Here is a 14,792-nt window from a genome sequence, read left to right as displayed (position 1 = left end):
TCAGAGGAATAGTTTTAGCAGATAAGGTTGAAATAAAAGCTTTCATCTGATTTCCAATTCTGGCATCGGACACAAAATGAGATATGGGATATAAGGTACATTGTTGTGTCCCCTTCCGTAGAGCGATTGGCCTGTTATCATCATCATGAAGATCACTGTTGTCAGTAGTACTTACCTCAGGAGAAGAAGAAGATGAAGGCACTGGAGGGGGTGGAGTTCTATGCACACATACCAACGGAGGATTATAAAATTGTGAAGAAGATAAAGTTTGGTTCGGTAATGGGGGTACAGATTCCGAAGGAAAAGGAGGTACAGGAAGTGGAAAAAACTCAGCTGGATCAACTTGTATCTGAGTACCGGTACTAGAGTAATATGGAATGGATTCCAAGAAAGATACATCCGCACTGACATACTCTCGCCGAGAAATTGGATCATAACATTGATATCCCTTTTGATTTTTGGGATAACCTATAAACATGCATTTTGTAGCTTAAGCAGCTAATTTATCACGGTCAGGTCCAAGTTTGTGCACAAAACAAATGCATCCAAATATTTTAGGTGAGAAGGAGAAGAGTGGGGCATTTGGATTTAGGATATGTAGTGGAATTTGATCTCCCACGGAAGATGAAGGCATGCGGTTGATCAGATAACAAGCAGTGATAACCGCATCACCCCAATATAACGCAGGAACATTTGATTGAATCATAAGGGTACGTGCGACATCAAGTGTGTTTTCGCTCAGCCACACCATTTTGTTGAGAGGAATAAGCATAAGTAGTTTGGGGTAGAATGCCATGGTCTTGATAAAATTGCAATAAGGCTTTTGTTTTGAACTCAAGAGCATTATCAGTGCGAACAATCTTGACAGCAGATTCAAACTGAGTTTTTATTTCAAGAATTAAGGATTTGATAATACTTGAAACTTCAAATCTTTCTTTTATTAAAAATACCCATGACAACTTCGAGAAATCATCAACAATAACAAGATAATAACGACACTGAGTCCTGGTAGGAATCTTACTAGGACCCCATACATCTGCATGAAGAAGTTCAAAAACCTTATGACTAGACTGACTCTGACTAGAAGGGAACGAACTACGATAATGCTTGCCCAACTGACATGCTTCACACTGAAATGATGTAGTAGAAGGAATTTGAGGGAAGACATAACGAACCTTTGACAATGAAGGATGACCAAGATGACGATGCCACTGAACAGGGTTGGATGAGTGTTCTACTGCAGCATAAACATTGCCCACTGGATGATGTAGGTAGTAGACTCCATTTTCTTCATAGCCTCCACCAATCTTCTTCCCCGTCAGCAAATCCTGAAAATGACAACCCATCGGGTTAAATATCACTCTACAGTTTAGTTTTTTGATAAGACAACTAACAGAGAGTAAACTTTGAGGAAATAAGGGAGCATGAAGAACATTTTTCAACTGCAAGGAGGAGGATATAGAAATATTTTCCTGACCAACAACTGGCGAGGAACTCCCATCCGCTAATGAGACTCCTCGATGAACAATAATATCCTTTAGATCTGAAAAGAAAAGTGAATTCCCACACAAATGTCTGGATGCACCAGAGTCAATAATCCACTTACTATCATTCAGATAAAGATGATTCCCTGTTGAGTAGGCCACACCAGTTACAGGAGAAGAGGAGCTTGAGGGACGAAGAGCTATCAGCTCATCATATTCTGATCGACTAAGGGTGATATTATCACTTGCAGAAGTATTGTCATTTGCATTTGCTACCTCTAGTGTAGTAACATTAGCGTTTAGAACATTATGCCTTGAAGAAGAAGGGATTGGCCGGCCATGCTTATCCCAGTAGCGATCTTCTAAATGTCCAGATTTTCCACAGAAGGTACATTGAAGTTTGCCTCTGCCTCCAATACCTCTTCCACGACCTCGTCCTCTAATATTCTGAATATTTTCACGTCCATAACCAGATGAGACAGCTAGAGCAGATGACTGAGACACAGGGTGAGATTGTGGAAGAGAAATCACAAGTCTACTCAGACGATTGTATGCATCAGCAAGAGTAGGTACATCTGATCCAGTCAACATTTGTACTTTTGCAACAGAGAATTCTGAAGATAAACCTGTGAGAAACCGAGTTACCATAGTCTGTTCTTGATGATCCTTTTGCTGCGAACAGCACAGAGGCCTGTGGGCATTGAGTCTTTCAAACGCTGCTTTGACAGAGGCATAATACTGAGCCAAGGTCTGATCTCCTTGCTGCAAATTATATATCTCCTGTTCGACTTGCAGGATACGACTCACATTAGTTTCTTGAGAGTACGTATCTCGAAGATTGTCCCACATTTGTTTTCTTGTATTATAGTAAATTAGACAATTTGCAATATGAGGTTCGATACTATTCATGATCCATGACATAACGATGTCAGTATCTTCGTCCCAAGTAATGTATTTTCCTACCTTTTCATTTGGTTCAGTTTCCAACAAAATATGTTTTCTACGATGTCCAGATACCGACATCATAAAAGTTCTGGACCAACTAACATAGTTAGTTTCATTCAATCTCATAGAAGAACAATACGAGAAGGGATTTGCAAAAGCCTTATACTCCCCAGTAGCCTCATTTTTTGAATCAAATTTCGAAGCTTCACCCATACTGAATAGTACTAACAGGATATGAGAGATATTTGATGCTAATACAACTGCAAAAAAAAATATCAGATTCACTCTCTTGAACAACGTGTTTTATGATCACACGTCAGCCAAGTCCACGACTACACAAGGCTGCCACACCAGAAATAAATTCACGACAGCTGACACAGAGAACAGCGTGTTTCACGATCACGCGTCAGCCAATTCCATGACCACACATGACTATTCAACCCACATCAGAAACAATGGAAAAATCAAATCAGACACAGAGATCTGAGAAAGCCAAAACAACGTCAAACACGACATCTTGTTCATGGTCTGATTTTAGCAATTGCACTCGACACATAAATCCCACGACAGCTAAAAAAAAACTACTTCCACGAAACAGAAATCACACATGTTGCTTCCACGACACAGAAATAAAAAAAAAAACTTATCAACATGTTGCTTCAACGGCACAGAAATCACACCAACTGCTTTCACGACACAGATAAAAATATTATCAACAACTGCTCCCACGAAATATGTTTTACGGCAAGACAACAAAGGAATGCAACTCTGCCGTAACACCCAACTTTGTTGCAATCGATCCAGTTGTCACGCTATCACCGTGATCTGTAGATGTGTCATGACATTAGTCAGACATCAGATCTGTGATCAGATCTATGCAATTAGATAAAAAAAATAACCACACCTGTTTACGATTTGGTGTAGATCGATCACGCTCTCAGGTAACCACACCTGTTTACGATTTGGTGTAGATCGATCACGCTCTCAGGCTCCCGAGATCCACTGCTCTGATACCATGTGGAGACTTGAATGAGGTGCACCAGAACCGAGGCATAAGAGAGAGAGAGAGAGAGGTCGGCTGAGAGAGAACTTGTTAATCTTAATTAGGGCTAATCTCTTCTAAGTTAAATAGAGAGAAGCCAATAAAAAATTTACATACAAGTCCCTCCTTAATTATGAAATATCAAATAACCTACTTTTTAAGAAAGCTTAAGCTTAAAACCTCAATAGGACAATTAGTCTCAACAGCATCCATAACCCTGAACGGCAATTTACATATCTTCTAAATCCAGGGGTATCAGGTATGGTCTCTCTTGCCAGTTCTAATCATCATCTTTGCATAGGATGAAGGTTAGAAAGGCACCATCACCTGTTATAGGGCTTGGCAACGAGCAGGCCAGGCCCATCCCATATTTTGGATGGGCAGCCCAGCCTGACAAATTGACGAGCTGGGCCTAGGCTCAGTTCAACTGGCCATGGCCCGCCCATTAGGCCCATGGACCTAATTGGGTCAGGCTGGCCTGTGAGAATATATAGTTGTATATTTATATATTATTATATTAGATATTTATATGTGTGTGTATGTGTATCGGGCTGGGTCGGGCCGACCTGTGTTAAACCCACTGAATTTTAGCCTAGGGTGAAAAATCCCAGCCCAGCCCATACCAAGCCACCTGATCCTTGCCAACCCCTAACCTTTTATGGTGATATGAAGTGACCTGCTTCAGTCCTGCTATAAGTGGTCAATAATGGGATGTTATCTTCATGATCATGCAAGGCATGCAGAGATACATTGCTGAGTTGCCTTAAGGATAGCATGCTCTTCAAGCCATCGTAGATGCACAGTATTGTATCAGGCCAATATATTACTGTCAAGATTCCCCAGCCGAGTAAACCTTCTCTTCTTTTCAGGACACTATTGCTTCTTGAGATATCATTAATCAGCCCTTTTCAAAATAGACCCCAAAGAAATTTTTAAGTCTTAAAATACAAGCTGCATGTTTTGTCTATTTTCACATCTTTTTATTTCTATGCTGCCTTTATAAGCCACTTACCTTGACAAATTTTAACTCAAGGCTTCCCTACATTAACCTTTTCAACACTCTTTTTGTTAAGGCCCCATTGATTACAGGTAAAAGTTTTGGAAGGAAACTTCTTCCAAAACAGGTGGGACCCACCATTTTTCCATGTTTCTAGCAAACATGGAAAAAATTTAACCTGACTATTTTTATCAGTTTTGGTTTGTTTTAATTGGGAAAAAAAAGTAAGATGCAAGGACATCAGACTATTTTCCCCATAAAAATTTTACCCCACTTTTTTTTTCTTTCAATTGTTTTTCCAGATTGCAATCGAGGCCTAAATATCCTACCAAAATCAAGTTTGTGCTTCTATCACTTTATTTCAGCTAGTGGCATGCCCCCCATCTTGAGTTATTCAATCTTCATGGAAAACCCCTACATTTCAATTTCCTGAGTTCAATGAATTCCATTCAACTTTAGGCTTTCTATGACTATTGCCAATAATAGGTCACTATCCTGGTAATGGGTTTCTACATCGAGCAATATGACAATATGCTAAATTTGCATCAACTAGAAATGATTTTCTACCCATGAATGGGGCGCCCCTCACAGTCACAGGCCTCCATAATGACCTTTTGCTTAAAGTGAATCAGAAGCTCGGAAGCACCTACTGAGAGAGAGAGAGAGGAAATTTAGTCATAGAAAGCATTCTCCTAAACAGTAATGGAAGACTTCAAATCAATCTGTTGTCTTTGTAGTCTTGATACCAAAAGACAGATTAATCAAATTCACAAAAAATGCCAAATTCCAAGCACCTAAAAATAAAGTTTACCTCAATACTCTATCATATCTGTTGAAAATATACCAGTTTTCAAGCTTCCTCGTCCATATCATCCATATTATCAAGAATGACATATTTTGCTGAGTCATTGGCATGTGGAGACGGAATAGATTCTCTATTTCCACTGAGTTGGCCTTTCTGCAGCTTCTGATACCTGAAGGTAAAAGACTATTAGTCACAGCAATTGATTTTCCTTTTACTTTTTTATGTGTGTTCATGAAGTTTAGTGGAAGTCACCGAAAAGCCATGTCCTTGAACAACTTGGCCAGTTTCTTTCAAACACAGTCTTCATAATTTAGAGCTTTTACATTGATCCAACTTGCAAAATTCTTAAAGGGTTAAAATATTTCCTCTAGTTATCTTTAATATAAACAGCTTATTTTAATTTTGAACTGTTACGATAAGCAATTAACTTGAATAAGTCATCAAAAGAACAAGAAGTTTAGGTAAATATTAATACAGCACTATAAATGAGTTGCATTCAATAAAAAGTGTCACTTACTTGTACCAGTTAAATAAGCTGACACCAACCATGATAGTCAACAGACCCAGTCCTTTAAGCGGTGTGAACTTGTCATGGAAGTAAAACACAGCAACCTGGGCAAGCAAATACATTAGATTCATGTGAACAAAATTTTCATGATAAATATCAACATATAATTTACCCAACTTCTGTCTCATAGTTTTCATATGGGAGATGAATATTTTTTACTGAGAATCCTGCTATGGAATCTGAAAAGCTTATTTTTCTTCAAAAACCAAGAAAAAAAGGAAGAATAGGCTACACTCTGAAACTGGTAGGGTCAAACTGTGGCATCTACAAAATGTTATGTAAAAAGAATACACAAGGGAGTTTAAGTTCCCAGCAGGCGATGTTCACCTAAAAAGCAATAAACTCCTTTGAAAAGAAAATCAGCAATGTTTGGAAGATGTTGCAATGTCACAAACACAGCAAAAGTTGCACATAGAAACTCTAATTCATTAATTCTTCCTGAAAACCAATGCCAGTATAACAATGATAACAGCAGCAATAATTGTGATGCTAATCATCACAAAAGGATAAAAGAAATTTCATATTAATATGATGACTTATTTTATAACAAAAATGGATCAAATGGAATCTTTCCCCTTAAGAGACATTTACCAGTGTTCAAAGTACTCAAGAAGGCAAAACTTAAGCAAGCTTCCTCCTCCAATATAGAACAATGTTTCAACACTTGATGGGTCGACTAGAGTCAACTCAAATCATCCATTTACTGGGTCTCTCTCTCTCTCCTCTTTATATATATATATATATATATATATATATATATAAGTCCTATGACATTAACCATTGTTGGGTCGTGAATTCATCCCACCAAACCCCAATTTCTACTTGATAATGAAGATCAAGTATATTGTATCTAAAAGCAAGGGGTCATGGCCAAGAAGCAGCCAGATAACTCTCCCCTTCCACAGCCCCTATTCGCAGTGCAAATAAGGTCTTGGAACGTAAAGGTTGTATGGCCATGATGGGTGGGTCACAAGAAGCCACTGGTCAAAGGTGTTAATAACCACCTCAACTTGATCTTTGAAGTATCACTAAATATGAAACTTTACAACCTTTAATTGTTGCTTGTTTGCTTTTATTGAGACACGCTAGTCAAATCATTTTGGAAAATACTAAATTTGACAATTACTTTACAAGTGATTTTCTTAAATTGTGATGTTATTAATTAATAATCTTATGTTGGACTTGAAAATAACTCCGCATGTGTATAACTGTTTAGTTATACACTGCCGGTCCCAAGCCCGGATAAAGGAGGAGGGTTGCGGTAGGCCTGTGACAGCCAGCATAAAAACTTTGTCATATCTTATGAAAATGAACCAATGTTGGACTTGAAAATCTTGATTGCTTGATTTTGTTGAATTTTGTTTTTGGTCTTGGTCCTCATAGTTATTCATGTCATACAATATAGACTGGTTTAGCTGTTTAATTTCCTATCAGTAAATGTAGCTTAATTGTTTCTTAGCTTAATGTTATTTGACTTATTTCTTAATGTTACGTGCATTTATGCCATTATGCATATCTCCTATTTATATGACAATAAATTCACTATTTCTATTTATAGATAGGAATAGGAATGGAGTAGGGATTGTTATGAGTCGTGAATTTATAGATAATGTAGTTGAGGTCTGTAGGAAGGGTGATAGGATTTTACTTATTAAATTAGTATTAGGTTCGGAGATTATTAATACTCAAGTAGGTTTAGATGATTCCATTAAGCGTCAATTTTGGGAAGATTTAGATAGAGTAGTACAAGGGATATCTTATGGAGAAAGGCTTTTCATCGGCGGTGACCTTAATGGGCATGTAGGCGTAGGGATGGATTTTAGAGTATCCATGGAGGCTATGGTATAGGAGAAAGAAACGAAAGTGGAGAAATGATTTTAGATTTTGGTTTGTCCTATGATATGATCTTAGCAAACACTTGGTTTAGGAAGAGGGAGTCTCACCTAGTAACATTTAAAAGTCGGGTTAATACGAGTCAGATAGATTTTTTCCTACTTAGAAAGAGAGATAGGGGTTGTTGCATCGATTGTAAGGTTATACCGGAAGAAAGTGTAGCTACACAACATAAAGTATTAATTTTAGATCTTAGAATTAGACAATGCCGCAAAAGGGATAGACATAGGATAGATCCTAGAATTAAGTGGTGGACACTGAAAGGAGCTAAACAAGGAATGTTTGTAGAGCAGGTAGTTAAGGAAGCTGATTGGTGTCTCGAAGAGGATTCAGAATCAATATGGAATAAGATAGCGGGTGCCACGAGAAAGGTGGCTAAGGAGGTATTGGGTGAGTCTAAAGGCGGTGCACCGCTAGGTAAGGATACATCGTGGTGGAACGAGGATGTCAAATTAGCTATTAAGGTTAAAAGAGAGTGTTATAGAAATCTAAGTAAGAGTTGTGATAAAGAGAATTTGGAGAAGTATATGATAGCAAAGAAGGAAGCTAAAAAAGTAGTTCGGAACGCGAGGAATAAGGTATATAAGGAGGTTTATGACAAGTTGGATACCAAAGAGGGCGAGAAGGATATTTATAGGCTTGCAAAGATGAGAGACAGGAAATCGAGGGATTTGGGTATGGTTAGATGTATCAAAGATGAAACGCAAAGGGTTTTAGTCAAAGATGAGGAGATTAAGGAGAGATGGAAAGATTATTTTGATAAGCTATTTAATGAAAGTCATGCTCAGGATCTTGGAGACTTCTCCATTCCTTTTCATGAGATGAATCATGACTTCATGCGCAAGATTCAAAAGAAAGAAATTGCAGAGGCTTTGAAGAAAATGAAATCAAGAAGGGCAGTTGGCCCAGATGGTATACCTATCGAGGCTTGGAAATGCTTGGGAGAGAAAGGTTTAAAATGGTTGACAAATCTTTTTAACAAGATTTGACGGACAAATAAGATGCCTAATGAGTGGAGGAAGAGTATCGGAGAATCAATTTGGTTTTATGTCTGGAAGATCAACTATGGAAGCTATACATCTTCTTAGACAACTTATTGAGAGAAATAGAGAGAGGAACAAAGATTTGCATATGGTTTTTATTGATTTGAAGAAGGCATACGATAGAGTACCTAGGGACGTTCTCTGGTGGACAATGATGAAGAAAGGTGTTTCTCTCAAGTACATTAGTATAATTAAGGATATGTATGAAGGAGTAGTAACCAATGTCCGCACTTGTGGAGGGGTGACAACCAATTTTCCTATAACGGTTGGGTTACATCAAGGATCTGCTTTAAGCCCTTTCCTATTTGCTATAGTGATGGATGAACTTACGAGATCAATTCAAGAAAATGTGCCGTGGTGTATGTTGTTTGCTGATGATATTGTTTTGATTGATGAGTCTAGAGCTGGGGTTAATGCTAAGTTAGAATTATGAAGACAGACATTGGAAGCAAGAGGTTTTAAGTTGAGTAAGAGTAAGACGGAATACATGGAATGTCGGTTTAATAAGCAACGAAGTAGTGATGGGAGTGTAGTGAAGCTTGGTGAGCAAGAAATATCGGTGGATGATTGTTTCAAATATTTGGGATCTATCATTCAAAAGTATGGAGAAATTGATGGAGATGTAAATCATAGGATAAAGGTTGGGTGGATGAAATGGAAAAGTGCAACTGGAGTATTGTGCGATCGTCGAATGCCATTGCGGTTGAAGGGAAAGTTTTATAGGACGACTATTAGGCCCGCTTTACTATATGGTACGGAATGTTGGGCTGTCAAGAGACATCATATTCAAAAAATGAGTGTAGCTGAGATGCGTATGCTGAGATGGATGTGTGGAAATACAATAAAAGATAAGATTCGGAACGAGGAGATACGTAAGAAGGTAGGCGTTGCACCCATTGAAAATAAGATGAGAGAGAATCGTTTACGGTGGTTTGGACATATTCGGCGAAGGCCTAATGATGCTCCAGTTAGAAGGATGGAGAAATGGGAAAAAATATTAGTTAAAAGAGGTCGGGGTAGGCCTAGGAAGACATGGATGGAGGTGATAGGAAAGGATATGAATGCTTTGAACCTCACCGAGGACATGGCATTGGATAGTAATGATTGGAGGAGAAGGATTCATGTGGAAGACCCAAAATGATTTTCTTTTTTGGTTCATATCGCCGACCCCAATTGTTTTGGGATGAAGGCGTAGTTGTTGTTGTTGTTGTTGTAAATTCACTATTTTTGTTTAAGTTTAGAAGTTGACAAAATCTGGTCGAGTCAGGAGTCAAGTGTCAAGTCACTGGTCGAACATTTATTATAGAAAATGTTTGGAGAGAAGGTAGGAAGAATCCCTCTATACATAAATAAAAACAACTAACAGAAAACAAAAAGAAATATTAGCACCCCAAAAGAATGAAGGATATCCAAATATAAACATATGACCATGACACAAGATGCAGAGACAAAAGGGACCTAATCCCAAGCTTCTTTTGCAAGTGAATTTCATTGCACGACTTTTGCATTGTATTTGTCCCCTATAGTGATAATAAATTGCTCAACCAACTACTGCTTTTTTCTTTCAATAATTTCATCCAGTAAATCCCATCCAACACAATATGTTACATGCAAAATCAATTGCTATAATTGGATGTATAGAAGTTCACCAATGATTTCTGATGCACATTTACTGAAAGAGCAGAAACATTAAATAACAGAGAAAACAACATTGATTTATGAACAAAAATAGGGCACAAAGAGAGGTTAGCTATCTGACCCACAATAAGCATGAATGGCTATAATATTAAACCAAAGGAGAACTGACACAGAGTGCATCATTCAAATAATTGAAAATAAGAAAGAAGCTATAAGAAATAGATAAAATGGGCAATAAGGAATGACATAACGCAAAAGATGGACATGGAAATCTTGGATGTTATACAGGCATAACCCAAGAAAGGAAAGCCAATCAACTGAAAAACTAATTGAAAAGAGAGTTAAATTCACCCTAAAACCAAAACATGTGACAAATCCTCTATAAGGAGTTTTCTCTTTCTTTCCCAAGTTCATTTCAAGTATGCTTCCTATCCTTTCTATCTTTGGTATCAGAAGTACAAGGAAAAGATATTTCTTTCATTTATTATCATTTTTTTCGAGTCAGATGGACATGGACAGGATATGGATGGCGCAGATCAGCCTATACGAGGTCATCTTGTAACACCCCAAAATTTTAACTCGAAAAAAATTCACTAAAATTTCTTTTTCTTTTAAAATCAGCAAAAATAACATTTTTCTTTGGGTTAAACATTCTGGGCGGTTTATAGAACAAACAATCATTATAACATAATTAAAATGCGAATAACATTCACTGTTAAAATTTAATTCAATTCCAATAAATTTAAAATTCATATCAGAGTATTTTCAATCCAAAATAATAATAAATGTTTTTCCAAAACTACCCCCAAAAAGGAAAAGATTGGCTTTCGACGCCATCCCGGTATCATGCATCCACTCCGCAGCTATACATCATATTTCACCTGAAAACCCATAAAACGGGTCAGACTCGTGAAAGCTTGGTAGGGAATACCAAAACCAGTATACATGAACATATCTCAATAAATTCACACATTAATTTAGGCAAATATCCATTTTAAGTATGCATGATATCACAGTTACATAACAAGAATAACATTAAAAATTAATTAACAATCTTATAGATGAGCAGATAAATAATGCATGCACTTACCGATGAATATATGATAGCCTTTTCATGCATGAGTGACTTTAATTCCCTTTATTTAAGTTTTTTTTACGTGATGCATTTAATGACTATATAAATGCACAAACATTTAAGGTTTCACTTCTTAGCCTTGTGGGTACTAACACAGGCTTAATCTAGATCAGGACCACGGCTCAGGAGGGGTATATTCAAAGAAGTTATGGCTTAACCCTTGCCGAGCACCTTTCACTAGTCCCGGGTGAGGGACAACCCAATCAAGAGAGTGCTCCCAACACCTCCAACTTTGAGTTCCTTAACCTGCCACCATGCAGCTAATGTGGAGGCTTCTCCTATCTCTGTGGTTGAGGAGGAGCAACCTTCCGTGATCTATGTCACATGGGTGCGGGCGCAGGTGTGGGTGCCGGTGCGACACGGGTGCAGTGCAATTTCAAAAATTTTGGACACGGGAACTCGGCTATATATATATATATATATATATATATATATATATATATATATATATATATATATATATATATATATATATATAAGACTCGATCAAAGTTGTGCCCATTAAGGGACAGGTGATGAGTTGTGAAGCCTGATTCAGGGTTTTTTTCCTTACAGGAGGGGAAGGGGGGTCCCCCGGCGCGGGTCTCGCTGCGCGGTCAGGGGTCCAGGGGGGTCGCCCCTGGCGGGGGGTTATAGGGGGGCAGAGCCCCCCCCCCCTCCACCAAGATTTGTTTTTAAAATTCTGTAGCCCAAAAATTTTTTTAAAAAACAAAATTTCCAAAAAATGGACCAAAATGACCCTGGGTGCATTGACCGCACCCATAGTTGGGTTGACCGAGTTCGAGCCGCACCCGTGTCACTGTGTGTCGACGCGGGTGCATCGACCTTGGAGCCGAGTCCGTGTGACATAGTCCGTGATCAAAAATTTATTTCACGGAGCATGCAGTATCACTTACTCTCTCGTTGTAAGCCTCAATAGAATTAATGTTCACAGCATAATCTTTCAATTATATTAACTCTATTGCTTTCATGCACATACACATAATGAATCTATCAGTAATATTTGTGCCTCCAGTTTGGGCACATAGATGAATAATTCAATGTCAACAATGCTTTCATGTCATGCATGATAATTGTAACACATTCACTTATAGGCATTGAACATGATTAATAGCATGCATCCACACATAGTCCAATATCACACTACAATGCATATGCATATGCAATTCAATAGTAGTGTTCATTCAATCATGAGCATGCAATAATAATTTATCCGATGTCATGCTTATTAGGAATTTAAAACATTCATTTTCATAATACTATAGGTCACATTTGCATGCTAACTAAACATTTACATTCATGCATTAATGTAGAGAATTTATACTTTGCATAGCTTAACTGGTCTGTACTCGGTTTGGGACCCGGTGAAGCAAAAATATGCATTGTTGCTACAACAATCACCATTCTCCACATAGACTGAGACTTAAGCTCATTTTCTACTGAACATGCACATTTTCGTCAGCTTTCATATGCCACAAACCGTTCGTAAAAACTCCTTATAACGAGGGAGTTATGTACGTTTTACCGGGTAGTGGTCGGTTGCCAACTTGCATAGGGCGTAATCAACAAGACAAATATAACCAACATGTATTATATGTATATTTTTCTTTTCAGCCCTACGCAATCTTCATAACAGTCGAATAAAAGCACAATTGTATTTTATATTTTATTTTACTATATATATACATATTTTTTGAGGCTGCACTCGAGCTGTGACAAGCTTTGGTAGTCTTGCATCTCGCTGCAACCTTGCCCGAAGTGCACCAGCAAGGGGTGCACATTGCTGGCCGCCTGGGTCCAGTTGACAGGCTGGGGCAGACTTACCCCAGTCTGCTGTACGCCATAGGCCACCAGCTGCTAATGCTAGCACAAACAAAATCTCACAAAGCCCATTGCAAAGCCAAGAAAAAGATGTCATTCCATTTTCATCCTCAAAGTACATCTGCCTTTATTCATCGATATTACCAAACATATAACTGATTACTATCCAAAGGTGACATGCATTATTCAATGAAAATCTATGTGAAGAAGTAATCATCAAGTCAAAAGCTGAGATGCAGAAGGGTGGTGGCATATAGTTTTGGTTTTAAGATAAACAAAATCTGTGTTCATAAACTCCCATAAAAGACCTACTAAAAACTAATTAAGTTCTTAATTAAGTAACTCCAGTCATACAATTCAATCTTGGTTGCACTAATGTAGAAATTCAAATGCTCAGCCAAAAGGGTAGAAATTTTACAACCAAAACACGTATCACAACATTATTCTCGTTCAAAACCATTTCACACGAGTTTGGACCACCCACTTATCCAGATAAATTATAGGATCTGGGACATTGCATTATCTCAATTTAATCCAATATTCTCCTGGATGAATAGGTGATTCTGAACACCACCATGAAAAAAATAACACATGCCACTGATCTAAATCTAACACGACCTCTCTGAAAGAGGTTACCTCACATAACACACTCTAGAAGACTTAAAATCCATACCCATACCCAATCCATTCTACAAACGGGTAGGCTCATTTTTCTTTTTAAATACAACAGACGCCATACCTATGTCTGCACAGTTAGCGCCTAGTATAGCTACATCTTTTATTTTTTTATCACTGAATCAAATTACTGAAACTAGACAGACCAAGTCCCAAATAGGGACTGGTCCGATCTGTTTCAGAGTCCAATTTCTGGCCTAATCCATAACTGATCTGGAAGCCATCCACAACGGGTTTTTTTATAGTTCTGAACCAAATCATTTAAACTGAGCAGACTCAGGTATGGCATCAGATGAATTTTAAAAAAAAAAAATGAGCCTACCCGTTTGTAGAATGGATCAAGTATGGGTATGGATTTTAGGTCTTCCGGAGTGTGTTATATGAGGTAACCTCTTTCAGAGAGGTCGTGTTAGATTCAGATCAGTGGCATGTGTTATTTTTTTCATGGTGGTGATCGGAATCACCTATTCATCCAGGAGAATATTGGATTAAATTGAGATAATGCAATGTCCCAGATCCTATAATTTATCTGGATAAGTGGGTGGTCCAAACTTGTGTGAAATGGTTTTGAATGAGAGCAATGTTGTGAATCTTATGATACATGTTTTGGTTGTAAGATTTCTACCCTTTTGGTTGAGCATTTGAATTTCTATGTTAGAGCAATCAAGATTGAATTGTATAGTTGGAGTTAATTAGTTTTTAGTAGGTTTTTTATGGGAGTTTATGAACACAGATTTTGTTTATCT

At 37.8% G+C, this 14,792-nt stretch overlaps 1 protein-coding gene across 1 annotated transcript in view; it reads right to left on the bottom strand.

The window, feature by feature from the left end:
- Positions 1–14,792, bottom strand: part of LOC149814247 (putative sugar phosphate/phosphate translocator At1g06470) — a 76,480-nt gene that overhangs the window by 3,043 nt on the left and 58,645 nt on the right. The window contains exons 10-11 of the mRNA XM_089989359.1: positions 5,791–5,885; positions 5,280–5,442 (exon numbers count right to left, since the gene is read on the bottom strand). Coding sequence (XP_089845485.1) covers positions 5,319–5,442; positions 5,791–5,885 — 219 coding nt within the window. The 3' untranslated portion in view covers positions 5,280–5,318. The remainder of the gene's footprint in view (positions 1–5,279; positions 5,443–5,790; positions 5,886–14,792) is intronic.

Source organism: Nuphar pumila, chromosome 15, assembly GCF_984573655.1.
Source record: "Nuphar pumila chromosome 15, dmNupPumi1.hap1.1, whole genome shotgun sequence".
In the NCBI taxonomy this organism is placed as follows: Eukaryota; Viridiplantae; Streptophyta; class Magnoliopsida; order Nymphaeales; family Nymphaeaceae; genus Nuphar; species Nuphar pumila.
This window is presented reverse-complemented; position numbering and strand designations above follow the sequence as displayed.